This window comes from Aedes albopictus, chromosome 1 (assembly GCF_035046485.1).
Source record: "Aedes albopictus strain Foshan chromosome 1, AalbF5, whole genome shotgun sequence".
In the NCBI taxonomy this organism is placed as follows: Eukaryota; Metazoa; Arthropoda; class Insecta; order Diptera; family Culicidae; genus Aedes; species Aedes albopictus.
In genome coordinates, this window is record NC_085136.1 from 321,576,158 (window position 1) to 321,593,727 (window position 17,570).

The 17,570-nt window shown below is 43.1% G+C and overlaps 1 protein-coding gene across 3 annotated transcripts in view; it reads left to right on the forward strand.

Moving 5' to 3' along the window:
* LOC109400229 (ankyrin repeat domain-containing protein 12) overlaps positions 1–17,570 on the forward strand; it is a 469,219-nt gene that overhangs the window by 393,949 nt on the left and 57,700 nt on the right. For 2 of the 3 annotated variants that reach the window (XM_062847222.1, XM_062847221.1), the window contains one exon: positions 11,314–11,572. In XM_062847222.1, coding sequence (XP_062703206.1) covers positions 11,314–11,572 — 259 coding nt within the window. Of the gene's footprint in view, positions 1–10,950; positions 11,221–11,313; positions 11,573–17,570 lie in introns of those variants that run through there. The other variant, XM_062847223.1, reaches the window with a different exon arrangement.

Below are 17,570 nucleotides of genomic sequence, written 5' to 3' on the forward strand. Positions count from 1 at the left end.
TCCGTAATTTATCCTAGCATTCTTCCACGTATTCCTCCTTTTATCCTTCCAGGGATTCATCCTGGAATTCTTCCACAGATTCATCCAGCAATCCTTCCAAGGATTTTTTTAGGAATGTCTTCAATTCCTTCAGGGAATCCTCCAGGTATTCCTCTAAGGATTCATGGTGCATGATATGCTTTTACCTCGTCTTTCGACGTCCACACCATATTTCTTAGATTTATTTTTTTTATTATAGAAGGGGCAACTCCCCCCCCCCCCTTGCCTCTACCTCTGCACGTTAATGCATACAAGAAAATGTCGAACGAATTCGTTAGGTTTTAGACCCGGAGAAAAATGAGAACTTTATTGAAATATCTACTATTAGTTTCAAAGTAATTGAATAGTAAAGCATTACTTCGGGTTATTATGTATATGTGTTTGGGAGAAGAGAATCTGGTAGACTGAGGAACAACGCGGAAAACCACATAGTACAATGACGCACTTGGGTTGGGAGCAATTCCAAAGGTATGCCGAAAGTTTTCCGAAAAAGATTTTTTATAGGGACATCTAAGACCTGCTAAATTGAGTTAGAGATTGTCCACGCCCTCGCTAAACCAACTCACGGGCAGCGCATTAGTCCGATTGGAGTACAGAATTCCACTGAATTATTGACTACACTCGGGTGAGCGAACGGATGTGACCGCATGGCAATGACCACGACGCTTCTGCTGCTGCTACTCGAAAGCTAATTTCGAGCATCACATCGCCGAGAGTAGAGCTTTGTTTTATCATTCCGTGTGCAAACACTCCTCCGGATCTAATTGAGAGTCCAGTACAATCTCTCCGCTCGCCAAGGTAGTCCAGTTGATTAGATAGCTTCCAATCAGCAGCAATCTTGATTAAATTCCAACCTCCTCCTCCCCTTTGGCGATGAATGAAGGTGCGATAACTTTGTATTGAAGTCCTCCACCCATTCCGCCAACCGACGAAGACATTCCGCTGAAAAGCGGTGTCAAACATTTCAAAAAACACTTCGTTCCTTCGTTTTTGCCTAACGCACAGAGGCGAACGTATAAACAGGGAATCGTTCAAAGTCAACACATTGCCTTTTATGCTGCGTTCCTCGCCCTGTGAGAAGGCTGTTCAGAGTTGGAGAGCCGTCGTCGTACCCAGTCAATGCAATGCAATGGCGGTAGGCAGCCGCGTGGTGGTAGAACAAACCATGTCCCATCGAGCGTAAAGAAGGGCTTTGCGCTGTATGAAACTGCATTCCGGGTACCTATAGCTGCAGCTGTGTCCTAGCCTAGCCGTGTTGTTCATGCCAATGCAATGAATGGTTCTTACCGCGTCGTCGTCGCCGTATGAGTATGCCAACTAACCAAAAGGAGTGGGAAAAACACACAAGCGGGCGTTGTTGTTGGTTGAGAAATCAAAGCGGGATCGTTCTTGGGTACAGGTTCGTGAATAGGAGCTCGGCTTTTCCGGGTTAAGTTCATAGAAGTGATGCCAGGTAAATTGCTGATGTTACAGAAGTACTTTTCCAAGTATTATACATACGTGTATACATTTATTTGCTGAACATCATATTTAAGATAAGACATAATCAACAATAGTACGCCACAATACTCGGTTTGTGGCTGCCGCTCTCCATCCTCGGTCACGCCCAATGCTCGCCAAGTCACGCTCCACCTGGTCCGCCCATCGTGCTCTCTGCGCTCCACGCCTTCTTGTGCCAACCGGATCAGTTGCAAACACCAGCTTTGCAGGGTTGTTGTCCGGCATTCTTGCAACATGCCCTGCCCACCGTAACCTTCCGGCTTTGGCCACTTTCTGGATGCTGGGTTCGCCGTAAAGTGCAGCGATCTCGTGGTTCATCCTTCTCCGCCACACCACGATCTCCTGCATACCGCCGAAGATCGCCCTTAGCACGCGTCGCTCGAAAACTTCGAGTGCTAGCAGGTCCTCCTCGAGCATGGTCCATGTCTCGTGTCCGTAGAGGACCACCGGTCTTATTACCGTTTTGAACATGATGCATTTGGTGCGTGGGTGAATCTTTTTCGACCGCAGTTTCTTCTGGAGCCCGTAGTAGGCCCGACTTCCGCTGATGATGCGCCTCCGAATTTCTCGGCTCACGTTGTTGTCAGCCGTCAGTAAGGATCCGAGGTAGACGAATTCCTCCACCACCTCGAAAGTATCCCCGTCTATCGTAACATTACTACCCAGACGGATCCGGTCGTGTTCGGTTCCGCCTAGCAGCATGCACTTTGTTTTTGAGGCATTCACCACCAGTCCGACCTTTGCTGCTTCGCGTTTCAGGCGGATGTACAGCTCTGCCACCGTTCCAAATGTTCTGGCAATAATGTCCATTGAGGTAGACGAATGTCTCACGAAACCTAATCAAGCCTATCCATATACGTGAGAACAAAAGATGTTTACAAAGTTCTTACTGATAGATTAACACGAGAAATCTGAACACAAACCACTACCACACAGGAATTTGGAATGGTCAACGTCGTCCACAAAGCACACAAATTGACCGGATTTTGTGAAAATCGTTCCCCGGCTGTTGAGCCTGGCTCGTCGCATCACACCTTCCAGAGCGATATTGAAGAGTAGGCATGATAGTCCATCACCTTGTCGCTGTGCCCGGCGAGATTCGATTGAACTGAAAAGTTCACCCGAAACCCTTACGCAGTTTTGCACATCGTCCATCGTTACTTTAATCAGTCTAGTCAGCTTCCCAGGAAAGCCGTTTTCGTCCATGATTTTCCATAGCTCTGATGATCCTGACTATGAACCGGTGCAGACAGGAGCCAACTTTTCTAAATGAGTTCAGCTGCGATACCATCCAAATCAGCTGCTTTGTTGGTTTTGAGCTGATGAATGACATCCTTAACTTCCCTGCCTTAGCGTCGTTATTTCCTCCATTGCCGTGGTCTCCCTTTCCTACGTTCTCCACGCCATTTATGTGCTGATCGAAGCGCTGCTTCCATCTTTCGATCACCGCACGTCCGTCCGTCAAAAGGCCTCCGTCATTATCCCTGCACGTATCGGCTCGCGGGACAAAGCCGTTGTGGGATGCGTTGAGCTTCTGGTAGAACTTCCGTGTTTCCTGGGAACGGCACAGCAGTTCCATTACTTCGCACTCCGCTTCTTCCAGGCGACACTATTTCTCCCGAAAGAGGCGGGTCTGCTGTTTCCGCTTCTGTTTGTAATGTTCCACATTCTGTCGGATCCCTTGCTGCAGCATTACCGCCCTCGCTGCGTTCTTCTCTTCCAAAACCGTTCTGCACTCTTCTTCGAACCATTCGTTCCTTTGATTCCGTTCCTTGTACCCGATGGTGCTCTCGGCTGCATCGTTGATGGCTGCTTTCAAAGATGTCCGTATGGTCCTTTGTTCATCTGTTCATCGTATACTTCGTGTCCATCATAACCACCGCGTTTCTTTTGTCTGCCTTCATGTGGTATACTGTTTTTTTTCTTAAGTTACCATTTCAATGTTTGCCATAATGCCAAATATTTACCATTGAAGTCCAACATTCATCCAAGGTTGTCATGATTCATGTTGTGTTGGTCATTTGGACTTTGTTTTCTTTTTCAGTCTTGCAGTGTTACCCTTCAGAAACATGGCATACACCATTGAAACGTCGGTCATGGAGAACATATGTTGTTTTGATTGCATACCGAAAACTACATGGTCGAAATAAATAACCTAAGTCCAAGAATCAACATTCGATAGCATCCACATTAGGGTGGCCCACACTTATATAAAACAAAAATTATGAAAAATGCCAAGTCTTACCTCCTAAATCAGTTGTTTTGAACTACCAGAAGCTACGTTCAAAATTTGAGCAAAATCGGTTGAGCCTAAGGGGGCGCTCAAAAGGGGCTGTCCATAAACCACGTGGTCATTTTTTTGGGACTTTTCAACACCCCCCCCCCCCCCCCCCCCGCGTGGTCATTAGTCCATACATTTTTTTTATTTGTCCTTACAAAATGGTCATTGGCCAAACCCCCCCCCCCCTCATGACCACGTGGTTTATGGACAGCCCCAAACGCTTGAAGTTTGTATGGGAAAAGTTGGCCAAATGTGTGCAGAAATTTTAAGTTTTCGATTTTTGCCGCTAGGTGGCGCTGTAAGTGTTCAATAATCAAACCCTTTGGCATTTTTGTAGGTGACTATATACCAAACAACTTTGTCGAAGACCGCAAAGTGATCCAACGTCTGTGAAAAAAGTTATACCCTAGGCAAAGTGAGGAAAGCAATTAAGATTTCATTATTGATATTATTCCTTTACATGTACTGGAAAAATAATAATAATATTTCACCTCACCTTACCTAGGGTATAACTTTTTTCACAGACGTTGGATCACTTTGCGGTCTTCGGCAAAGTTGTTTGGCATATAGTCACCTACAATAATACCAAAGGGTTTGATTATTGAACACTTAAGGACTGTTCATTTTATAAAGAGGACAACTTTGCAAGGCTATAAAAAGAAAACGCGTAGCTCAAATTTGAGCAGCCTTGGTTAGTTGTTCAGTACATTATATTAGCAGATAATAACCATAAATAAATTGGGTTAAAATTATTGAACCTCATAGAAATTGGGCAAAGTGTTTCGAGAGATCAATTTTTCAATTCCCAAAAACTAAAGATAAACACAAAATTTCTGTAAAAATCGGTGTATCGTTTTTAATTGCATAAAAGTGTTTGCCATGCTGCAGCAGTTTGAGTGATATATATTCTGGCAAAATATAAACCTAATCGGAATAATGGTTGTTGAGATATTAAAGTTACAAGTTGGACTCGATTTTCAGAATAAAATTTATTTGTTAAACAAAAATGTATAAAAATATTAAATTTTGAATGTTTTCAATGGATCTAGTCGAAAGTACTAATAATGCAAATTCAAATGCAGAAAACAGCTTCTTGATAGCATTGTTGGCTTGGTTACTGTGCTTCATGGCAGTTACCGGAGATAAAACCACTTCGTTCTTTGAAGGTTCTTCTAAATAACGATGTACTCTATTGCAAATACAACTTAACAATGATGTCGAAAACAAAAATTAACATGTAGTTATTTTCAAATAAGGTATATAATCACATAAAGTCAGACCTTGCCAAAAATAAATAATAATAAGCTTCTCTAGAATCAAAAACTTGCATTTATGGAGCAAAAAGTATGCAATTTTTCATTATGGCCATCATTAAGTATTAAATTTGTGATGAAGAATGTACTTTAAAGCATATTTTTCTTCGGTATCATTTAGAATGCGATTCTCTTCTATACTGTACAAATTTTGAACTGATTCCGTAGTGTTATTGCATCACTGGACTTAAATATGTATTTTTTTATCAATTTCATTGATAACAAGGCAACTCACTATATCAAGCTGTATAATGCTTGGTGCATTATTACTGACCAACTATTACACTCTACCTTTAGAAGAATAGTATTAGATCCCAACACATTGAAAAGTTCATGAAAATTTTAAAGTTATGTATATGGAAAGTTGTGTAGGATTTTGAGAAATGGGGTTTTATTGAGTTTTAACGAAAACCGCTTCAGTTCCATAACTAAGGACAATTTGTATAATGTTATATTTTTCCTTCACTGTAGAATAGCTATGGAAATTAATGCGAAAAACCGATAATGATTTTATTGAAAAATAAAAAAGATATCACATAAATAAGGTGTCCTCTTTATAAAATGAACAGTCCTTACAGCGCCAAAATTCGAAAACTTAAAATTTCTGCATACATTTGGCCAACTTTTCCTATACAAACTTTAAGCGTTTTGAGCACCCCCTTAGGCTCAACCGATTTTGCTCAAATTTTGAACATAGCTTCTGGGAGTTCAAAACAACTGATTAAGGAGGTAAGACTTGGCATTTTTCGAAATTTTTGATTTTCATATAAGTGTGGGCCACCTTAATCCACATGTTGGTTATTTGTTGAGCTTGGTGTCCGGCCATTTGGCCAAATGCCGTTTGGCCGAATGTCGTTTGGCCGGAAGCCGTTTGGCCGAATCAGTATCAAAAGGATTTGGAGGCGTGGGCAAACTCTGAATAGCATTCTAGCTGCTAATATTGTGAGTTTCCTTGGCCACTGGATTCGAAGGTCAAATCGACACCCTATTTCATACCTCCTTTCCTACGAACCTCGTCAATTTTATGTCTCCTTGTTGCCATTTTTGCACAAACTATCTCGGTTTTTGATGCGACCTTCTGCTGTCATCGCTGAAAAAAGAAAGAGAGCGAAGATGAAATGTGAGTGAGGCAGCAAAAACGCACGTGCCACTCTGTCACTTCTGACACATTCGACTGTGAAACCAGGTGTGAAGACAAAAACGGACGAATTTTGAGACGGTTCGAAGCACGAACGTTCCGAACCGTCATAATACCCGCACAATATGATCAGCAAAAAATTTCCCTTCTTTTAATCACAGGCTATTCTTTCTAGTATTACCGTTAAGGGATTAGTTGACATTGAAACTGAGAATACTTTTGTCGGAAATTTTTCCTTCTTTGAATCATAGACTGTTCTTTCGAGTTACTGATATAGGAAACAGTGGCATGATCACTTAAATTCATCATACCTTTTTTGGCCAAATAGCATTCGGCCAAACGGCGTTCGGCCAAATGACCCGGAACCGTTGAGCTTGTTTGGTCAAATATTTGTCATGTCTGTGATGACCCACCATAATCCAGCAGGAAGACGGTCGGAAAACTGACACCGAATGCCGGACAGGTAACCACCGGATGGGCAGAACCCTGGATGAGGGCCAGAATTTTCAGCAGGAGACTGATAGGCGATGGATGAACAGCGACAAAACTTGAATCGAACTGCGACCAGACGAATGACCAGGATCAACGACGGCAAGCCAACGGATGGTAGGCACGGGCACTGAGCAGCAGACTTGACTAGCGGCGACTGAGTAGAACTTGGCAGAGCTTGATCTTCGGAAAGTGACGGCGAGTCAACAGATGATAGGACACTACGGACACCGTACAGTAGGCAAGGCTTCGATTGACCTTTCGCGAGTGACAACGAGCCAACGGATGACAGAAACAGATATCAGACAACAGGCTTAACTAGCGGCGACAGGGTATGGCTTGGTAGAGCTTGATCTTCGGGAAGTGATGGCGAGCCAACGGATGACAGGAACGGCAACGTACACCGATCAGCAGCCCGGGTAGAGGAAAAGAGATCAGTAATAGCATATTTTGATATTGAGATCAAAATGTGATATTGGTTTGATTGATATAAGAGATAAAAGATCTGAAAATAATATCTTAAAATTACTCCTGGAACATCATCATTTGATCATAATTAGATATTGTAAGATCTAACCAATAGCAGCAAGCTATTTGTTTGATCTTGAAATATCAAGTTTTGATATTGTTCAGATGTTCCAGGAACATTTTTCAGATATTATTTTCAGATCTTTTATCTCTTATATCAATCAAACTAATATCAAGTTTTGATCGTCAGTATTTCACCTCTACCCGGGAGGCTTAACTAGCGTGGGGCTTGACTTGAACTTCGGCGCAGGGACAAAGAAATAAAAAAATCGGTTTTCTCTATAGCATAGGATAAAATCCTTCAATAGGTTGAAACACCAAAATGGTGGTGTAAGTGTCCATCGTCGCTTTTGGCCTCGTTCCGTAGATTCGTCAGCTTCTTTTTGTGTGGTAATCTCTTCCTGTTTACTTCCAGTTTGTTAGGGTATTAGCTTCTCTTTTTGTCACTTCTTCACAAATGCCACGTTCTTTTAAGGACAGACTTGTAAGGATCCCAAAATGGCCACCACAATGGCCGACTTTGGCACCTACTCACGATTTTAAGAGCACAAATCTCTTCGTAAACAAAACCAGCGCGCCTGATCTTCTTATTATAAGCTTATTTGAAGTGAGCAAGAACAGAATAATAAAATGCACTGTTGTTCAGTGAATCAAAATTCAACCATCGCGCAACAATAACGACAATGTCGCAAGTTGAATTTGTTGCGACATTCTACCCAATGCGACATAGGTTTGTCCCAACTTGAACAGAATAGGACAAAGATCGTGCACCACGAGTTTAAAGATTTTTAAGCCTTGCATTGCGATTTTCGAACGGTAGTTTCGAGTCGGTAAATACTGCAACGCTGCTGAATATGTATCATCAAAAAGATTCGATTTTGGGTTAGTAATAATTGATTATTCACGAGTTGAAAAGTACGCAACAAATTCAGCTTCCGTTTTGTCTGCAACAAAAATTTTAGAGATCATGTCATTATCTGTTACCAAATGGGATAAAGAGTAATCGTCGCGTCTTCTTTGTTGCTTGTTTTGTGCCTCTTTTGTCTGACAATTCACTTCACTGCTGTTGTTTGAAGTTTGCTTCTTGAGATTTGTGCGTTTGAAGTTCTGATGCACTGTTTAAGCGGGATTTCAAGACGTTTGTCCTTAAATGATTACGATAGTTCTTTTCAAATTGATGAAGTAACTCTGCCTTCATCCGCTTGGCCGCTTGGATGATGATGAATCTCGGCGTATTGTGGAATACCTGTAAGTAATTTCTGGTAAATTACGGCTACGGTACTGATAATCTGCAGCATTTGCAGGTACGTAAAGGGACTCGATTGTGATACCACGATAAACTGATTGAACTGGTAATGATTTATTGCTCCTTGCAAATACTAATTCGAAAGGGGTGTAATCTGTATCAACATGAGGGGTTGTATTATAAACGAAAGAGTAAAATTTCACCCAATCATCCCAATAATCATGATGTTCATTTGAGAAGGATCGCAGGTACTCGTTTAGGCATCTGTGATTCCTCTCTAATGCACCAATTGTCTGAGGATGATAGGCGGCAGAAAATGTTTGCTTAAACTTTAAAATTTTCCCAATCTGCTCAAGTACCTCATTACAGGTACTTGATCAGACTTTGGTATGCGTCGCGACCCTTACTCTATTCGGTAAAGTTTTAGACCAAATTACAAGGTAAAAGTCGTCCATACATCGTTTCTTGATTGCACGCTTCTGAGCTGAGAAAATAGCAAGTGAGTGTAACTCTTTGCAAGTGAGTGTTCCCATCCTTGGATATAGGGTGTGGGTGTCATCAGTATTCTCACGCTCCCATATTCATCCTATTCGAAAACAAGCGATTATAGCACCGATTGATTCCGTTCTTTTTATTTGCATGGGTGCTCACTTCTAACAAAAAATACAAAAATAAGGAACGAAACAAACAGCGCTTCAATCCCTTGTTTTCGTATAATGAAAATGGGAGCTACATGCTTAATAAGGGAAAAAAATACCTTAGATATAATCTTTGCATTCCAATAAAAAAAACTAGAGTGAGTTACCTAATGTTCACCTATGAAATCTGTATGTTCAAGCCGTGCAGCAAATCTCTGTGAATCTTCAGAGAGATTTGAGTAAATAGTATCCTGGTTTCCTAAACTTGGTCTTCGCGATCTTCGCTTGATGCACTTCGCACTAATGCTATTACTGTTTACCTGTTGACGATTGCTTATCAATCAATCATGCAATTTTTATTAATACCTAATTTATGCAAGTTATGTAATATTCATGATTTTTAGATTCCTCTTCCACTTTTCTGGCAACACTGTTCCTCGAAACCTATCTGAATTCCAGCTTGTGGCATTCAAAAACGTGGCATTCAACGCGATACCAACAGACAAACGATGTCGTCGCCATTGCCTTCGTCACCGTCGTTTGATGCTTTGGTTGGAATCGCTGCGGTGCGGCGTGGCATTACAGGCTGCTTGCTACGTCATCCGCCGGTTGAGCATTACATATGACTTTCGGTTTGTGGCCGGTTAGGGTCGTGCCTGCCTAAACGTCTGTCTACCAGAGATTGTGTGTGTGGTGGCAGCCGGAAATGTCTGGTACCATACGATACAGACGGTTATTCGTTACGTCTTTATGGGTTGGCAATGGAAATCATTACCATCGAAATCAACAACTGCAAGAATGTTTGTGTAAAACCGAATGTTTCTGGTAGGGTAATGGTTCTCACCACCATCGCCGCCGGTATCAATGAAATTCAACCTTGGTTGCTATGGACGTAAGAAGCCGGAAACAAAATGAACGAAATTGGGCTGTAGGGATGCCACATCTGATATTGGGAAACAAAACTTGACGAAACCTTAGAAACTTTTGTTCAGTGAACAGATCCACAATCAACCGGATCCGATTTTTCGAATTTTCGATGATTTTACCACAGACAAACAGACGTATCACTTGGAACAAAGTGCGATGAAATTAATCGTCACTAAAGTATTTATAATCGCCCAATGCTAATTACGCTGTGTTTCGCAAACCCGCTGAGTAGATGGCGGCAGTGAGCAAACGTCAAACAGGAGCAAAAATGATGCGAGCGCTATGAGCGAGAGATTTGCGAACTACATAATATTTGAATAGTCCGTTAAAAAAGTAAACGATGGGAAGTGAGTATAGTGAGACGACTGTTCGTCTGTGATTTTGCTCTACTTATAGGGCACTGCATTGTTTTGATTTTGTACGGGATTTTGAAGTTTCTTGGCCTTGTTGTTTACAAAATTTCTGTAAGATTGAAAGAGAAGGAGAGAATTTCATGCAGTGCCCTATAAGTCTTGACAGCACGTTTTTATTCGAGCCAAAAATAACGATCCATCAAGTACCTACTGTTACTACATAAGTAGAAAAAGGTGGTTGAAGAAATCATTTTGAAAATTTCAAGGAATTGTGTCTTTACTCTAGGTTAAATCATTGAATAAATATTTGGGTGGGATTTGAACATAAATCCAAGAAGATAATAGTATTAATTTAGTTGGACTTCACAAACTCGCTACTTTCTTCAGCATTAAATTCTAGCCGACACCCACTGTTCGAGGAAAACTTAACGAACCCTCGTCAAGTTCCCCTCACATGGCAACGGTTTCCAATGGTTTCTCCAAGGCTTGCTACCTCGCGCCCAATGTTTTTCGCACCAAAACAAACAACATTGTTTCAACATAGACCGCCATAAAGACGGACGGTGTTATCGGCCACCACATTCACCTCGTAATTCAGGTTCAAAACCCACAAATTCCACCTGTGTAGAGTCATAAACTGAGAGAAACGTTGAGTTCGTGCTATCAACCACATGTGTATCCCAATGGAGATTGATTAACCCACGTCGCCGTTGACCCCGGACTGGATTTTGTGCACTGGTTCGCTCGTTAGCAGCGAAACTCAGCCAGGTCTCGTTCACACTCATCCCCTCCCACCCACATCAGCAGCGAAAAGGTTCTAATCGGTAAATTTCGTTTTTCTCTTTCTCCACACCCTTCCAGCCGGACGTAGTCCACCGGCGGGACCGGAACAACCGCGGGGCCCTTCACTACGCCAGCAGCTCGAGGGACATCGTGGCCGCGGCCAGCGTCGCAATGGTGGCCCCGGAGCTGATCGAACAGGCCGATGAGGACGGGTTCACGCCACTGCACCTGGCCGTCATCCAGGGCAATCTGCAGCTGGTCAACCTGCTGCTGGCGAACGGGGCCGACGTGAACGCGCTGGACAACGAGGGCCACTCGGTCGTGCACTGGGCCACAGGTGAGTGATTTGGGTGCGGGGGAGAGGGCGGTTTCTGTCTCATTGCATTGCCTACGGACTGGGTGGGTTTGGGCGTATAGATAGTGAGCGAACATTTTGGCCGTGCTTGTTATATGGTGGATTGGCGTTCGAAGGATTTGGTGGTGAAGGTTTATCGCCGTATAATGATGATACGGTGCGGGTTCATCGCTCAGGGGTTTTGTGCATTAACGAGGGGTTACTCGATATGTACGTGGCCTACCAATCTAAATGAGGCACCAAAGATATATAAAGTACGTGCAAACTTCAGTGCTAATCCAGAATATGCGTTTAAATTCCCGTTACAGGTAAGTTCCTTTTTGTCAATAAGGTCCGCGATTTTCAATTGACAAAAATTGCATAATTTACATGCACGAAATATTGGGTAACATTTCAATGTGAACTTAAAAGTTTGAGTTCTGAAGAATTCCTCTCAGGGGTTCTGAAATTCTAGAGAATTTCTCTGGAATTCTGGAGCATTTGTTACTGGATTTTTGGAGAATATTTTTCTGGAATTCTGGAGAAATCCTCTCTGGATTTGTGAATAATTTCTCTTAGCAATTCTGAAGAAATTTTGTCTTGAATTTCTCTTAGGAATTCTGGAGAAATTCTTTTTGGAACTACGGAGAATTTCTCTCTGGAGTTATGGAGAATTCATCTCTGGATTTCTAAAAATCCCTCTCTGGAATTCTGGTGAAATTCTCCCAGGAATTCTGAAAAATCCCTATAATAAACTCTGGAGAAATCATTCTGGAGAATTTCTCTCAATCGTTTTGGAGAATTCCTCTCAGGAATTGTGGAGAATTCCTCTTGAGAATTTTGAAGAATTCCACTCAGGAATTCTGGGGAATTACTCTCAGGAATTGTGGAGAATTCCTCTCGAGAATTTTTAGGAATTCCACTCAGGAATTCTGGAGAATTCTCCAGAATTCCTGGGAGGAATTCTCCAGAATTCCTGGGAGGAATTCTCCAGAATTCCTGGGAGGAATTCTCCAGAATTCCTGGGAGGAATTCTCCAGAATTCCTGGGAGGAATTCTCCAGAATTCCTGGGAGGAATTCTCCAGAATTCCTGGGAGGAATTCTCCAGAATTCCTGGGAGGAATTCTCCAGAATTCCTGGGAGGAATTCTCCAGAATTCCTGGGAGGAATTCTCCAGAATTCCTGGGAGGAATTCTCCAGAATTCCTGGAGGAATTCTCCAGAATTCCTGGAGGAATTCTCCAGAATTCCTGGAGGAATTCTCCAGAATTCCTGGAGGAATTCTCCAGAATTCCTGGAGGAATTCTCCAGAATTCCTGGAGGAATTCTCCAGAATTCCTGGAGGAATTCTCCAGAATTCCTGGAGGAATTCTCCAGAATTCCTGGAGGAATTCTCCAGAATTCCTGGAGGAATTCTCCAGAATTCCTGGAGGAATTCTCCAGAATTCCTGGAGGAATTCTCCAGAATTCCTGGAGAAATTCTCCAGAATTCCTGGAGGAATTCTCCAGAATTCCTGGAGGAATTCTCCAGAATTCCTGGAGGAATTCTCTAGAATTCCTGGAGGAATTCTCTAGAATTCCTGGAGGAATTCTCCAGAATTCCTGGAGGAATTCTCCAGAATTCCTGGAGGAATTCTCCAGAATTCCTGGAGGAATTCTCCAGAATTCCTGAAGGAATTCTCCAGAATTCCTGAAGGAATTCTCCAGAATTCCTGAAGGAATTCTCCAGAATTCCTGGAATTCTCCAGAATTCCTGGGAAGAATTCTCCAGAATTCCTGGGAAGAATGCTCCAGAATTCCTGGGAAGAATTCTCCAGAATTCCTGGGAAGAATTCTCCAGAATTCCTGGGAAGAATTCTCCAGAATTCCTGGGAAGAATTCTCCAGAATTCCTGGGAAGAATTCTCCAGAATTCCTGGGAAGAATTCTCCAGAATTCCTGGGAGGAATTCTCCAGACTTCCTGGAAGGAATTGTCCAGAATTCCTGGAAGGAATTGTCCAGAATTCCTGGAAGGAATTGTCCAGAATTCCTGGGAGGAATTCTCCAGAATTCCTGGGAGGAACTCTCCAGAATTCCTGGGAGGAATTCTCCAGAATTCCTGGGAGGAATTCTCCAGAATTCCTGGGAGGAATTCTCCAGAATTCCTGGGAGGAATTCTCCAGAATTCCTGGAAGGAATTCTCCAGAATTCCTGGAAGGAATTCTCCAGAATTCCTGGAAGGAATTCTCCAGAATTCCTGGAAGGAATTCTCCAGAATTCCTGGAAGGAATTCTCCAGAATTCCTGGAAGGAATTCTCCAGAATTCCTGGAAGGAATTCTCCAGAATTCCTGGAAGGAATTCTCCAGAATTCCTGGAAGGAATTCTCCAGAATTCCTGGAAGGAATTCTCCAGAATTCCTGGAAGGAATTCTCCAGAATTCCTGGAAGGAATTCTCCAGAATTCCTGGAAGGAATTCTCCAGAATTCCTGGAAGGAATTCTCCAGAATTCCTGGAAGGAATTCTCCAGAATTCCTGGAAGAAATTCTCCAGAATTCCTGGAAGGAATTCTCCAGAATTCCTGGAAGGAATTCTCCAGAATTCCTGGAAGGAATTCTCCAGAATTCCTGGAAGGAATTCTCCAGAATTCCTGGAAGGAATTCTCCAGAATTTCTGGAAGGAATTCTCCAGAATTCCTGGAAGGAATTCTCCAGAATTCCTGGAAGGAATTCTCCAGAATTCCTGGAAGGAATTCTACAGAATTCCTGGGAGGAGTTTTCCAGAATTCCTGGGAGGAGTTTTCCAGAATTCCCGGGAGGAATTCTCCAGAATTCCCGGGAGGAATTCTCCAGAATTCCCGGTAGGAATTCTCCAGAATTCCCGGGAGGAATTCTCCAGAATTCCCGGGAGGAATTCTCCAGAATTCCCGGGAGGAATTCTCCAGAATTCCCGGGAGGAATTCTCCAGAATTCCCGGGAGGAATTCTCCAGAATTCCCGGGAGGAATTCTCCAGAATTCCCGGGAGGAATTCTCCAGAATTCCCGGGAGGAATTCTCCAGAATTCCCGGGAGGAATTCTCCAAAATTCCCGGGAGGAATTCTCCAGAATTCCCGGGAGGAATTCTCCAAAATTCCCGGGAGGAATTCTCCAGAATTCCCGGGAGGAATTCTCCAGAATTCCCGGGAGGAATTCTCCAGAATTCCCGGGAGGAATTCTCCAGAATTCCCGGGAGGAATTCTCCAGAATTCCCGGGAGGAATTCTCCAGAATTCCCGGGAGGAATTCTCCAGAATTCCCGGGAGGAATTCTCCAGAATTCCCGGGAGGAATTCTCCAAAATTCCCGGGAGGAATTCTCCAGAATTCCCGGGAGGAATTCTCCAGAATTCCCGGGAGGAATTTTCCAGAATTCCCGGGAGGAATTCTCCAGAATTCCCGGGAGGAATTCTCCAGAATTCCCGGGAGGAATTTTCCAGAATTCCCGGGAGGAATTCTCCAGAATTCCCGGGAGGAATTTTCCAAAATTCCCGGGAGGAATTCTCCAGAATTCCCGGGAGGAATTCTCCAGAATTCCCGGGAGGAATTCTCCAAAATTCCCGGGAGGAATTCTCCAGAATTCCCGGGAGGAATTCTCCAGAATTCCCGGGAGGAATTTTCCAGAATTCCCGGGAGGAATTCTCCAGAATTCCCGGGAGGAATTCTCCAGAATTCCCGGGAGGAATTCTCCAGAATTCCCGGGAGGAATTCTCCAGAATTCCCGGGAGGAATTCTCCAGAATTCCCGGGCGGAATTCTCCAGAATTCCCGGGAGGAATTCTCCAGAATTCCCGGGAGGAATTCTCCAGAATTCCCGGGAGGAATTTTCCAGAATTCCCGGGAGGAATTCTCCAGAATTCCCGGGAGGAATTTTCCAAAATTCCCGGGAGGAATTCTCCAGAATTCCCGGGAGGAATTCTCCAGAATTCCCGGGAGGAATTCTCCAAAATTCCCGGGAGGAATTCTCCAGAATTCCCGGGAGGAATTCTCCAAAATGACAAAGATTATCAGGGAAAGCACCATTGATTAAACTGAATTCCTCCAGGGATTTGTAAAGTGATTCCTCCAGGGATTTCCCAGGGATTCTCTCAGGAATTCTTCCAGGGGTTTTCTACAGGAATTATTCTAGGTACTCTTTCAGGGATTCCTCATGGACTTCCTGCAGAATTTCCTACAATGATTCTTCCTCAGAGAATAGTTCAGAGACTCCGCCAGGGATTCTCCCAGGAGTTCTTCTCAGGATTTCTCCAGGATTTTCTCAGTAATTCCTTAAGGGATTCACCGAAGAATTCTTTATGGGATTCACCTAGGAATTCTTCCGTGGGTTCCTCCAGGAAGCCCTCCAGGAATTTCCTTTGGATTTTCTCCTGAAATTACCCTAGGGGGAATCCCAACAGTAATTTCTGGAGACAAGCCAAGGGCTGAAAGTCTCTTTAATAAAGACAAATCAATCAATTCTGGAGATGTTCCCAGAAAAATACCTGGAACAATCTCTGGTGAAATTCCTAGAGGAATCCCCGGAAACATTGCTGAAGGAATACCCGGAGGATATCATGAAATAATTCCCGGGAGAGTTCCAGGAAGAATGCCTGGAGAAATCCGCGGAGGACTCTCTACAGGAATCACCGGTGAAATATCTGGAGGAATTTTTGGCGGATTTTTAGTAAGAATTCGTAGGAAATTTTCCGAAGTAATTCCGGTAGGATTCTTAGAGGATTTTCAGAAGTATTTTCTGAATAACTTCAGGTTGAATCTCTTTAAGAATTCCTGGAAGCGTCCTTGAAGAAATTCCTGGAGCAAGCCATAAAAGAATTCCTGGAAAAATCCCCGGAGGAATTTCTGGAAGAATACTTGATACGAATTCCTAGAGAAATGATCGGTGGGAGGTATCTTCGGAGGGTATTCCCAGAGGGATCCCCGGTGGAATTACTAGAAGATTCCTCTGTGGAATTCCTGGAGGAATCCCGGGTAGAATTCTTGGAGAAATCCCGAAAAAAAAAAAATCCCGGAGGAATTCCTGGAAGAATCCCCGAAAAATGCTGGAAGTATACCCGAAGGAGTTCCTGTAGGAATTCCCAGAGGAATCCCTGGAGGCATCTCTGGAGGAATCTCCTCAGGAATTTGCGAAGGAATTTGTGTAGGCATCTCCGATGGACTTTTTGGAGAAATCGCCGATAGAATTCTTGGAAGAATCCCTAGAGGAATTCCTGGAGGAATCCCTGGAAAGAATTCCTGGGAGAGTCTCCGAAAAAAAAAAAACTGGAGGAATACCCGGAGATATTCCTGTTGGAATCCGCGATGAAATCCCCGGTGGGAATTCTAAAAGATATCTCTGGTGAGAATTTCTGGAGAAATTCTTGGTGAAATCCCCGGTAGAATTCCAGATTGAATTCCCGAAGGATTCTTCGGAGGAATTCCTGAAGATATCCCCTGATGAATTGCTAGGGACAATCCCCGAAAATAAAAAAAATGCTAGAGGAATACCCAAAGAAATTTCTGGAAGAATCCCCGGAGAAATCACTGAAAAAAATCAATAAAAAGTTGACATTCTGATCTTGACAACTATTTTGACCGCCCTAATTATACTTTGTTGGAAAAAAAATGTTCAAAAAGTATGAATAAAAGCTTACCCGAAGGGTGAAATTAATGTTGGTTTTGGTTGTATCGATGGAAATAACAATATTATCAATCCAATCGAAACTCAGAATTTGGTGCGAGTCGAGATACAATCGAAACTAGATTTTTCTTCAAATCCGTACGTCAGACATGAAACCACTTATTGAATGGACAAATTTACCTAACTTGAGAAGAAGCCAGGTTTGTTGCTCATACCACCCTAAGGCACCCTAAACCTCAGGCTGCATTCCATCTACCCCAGCATACTTATGAACCAAACCTTCAAACTTCCAAGGGTTATCAGGGAAGTTTCAGAGGGTATTAGGGTGGCCCTGGAAGGTCTCAGGGTGCTTTAAGAGGTCTCAGAGATGTTCCA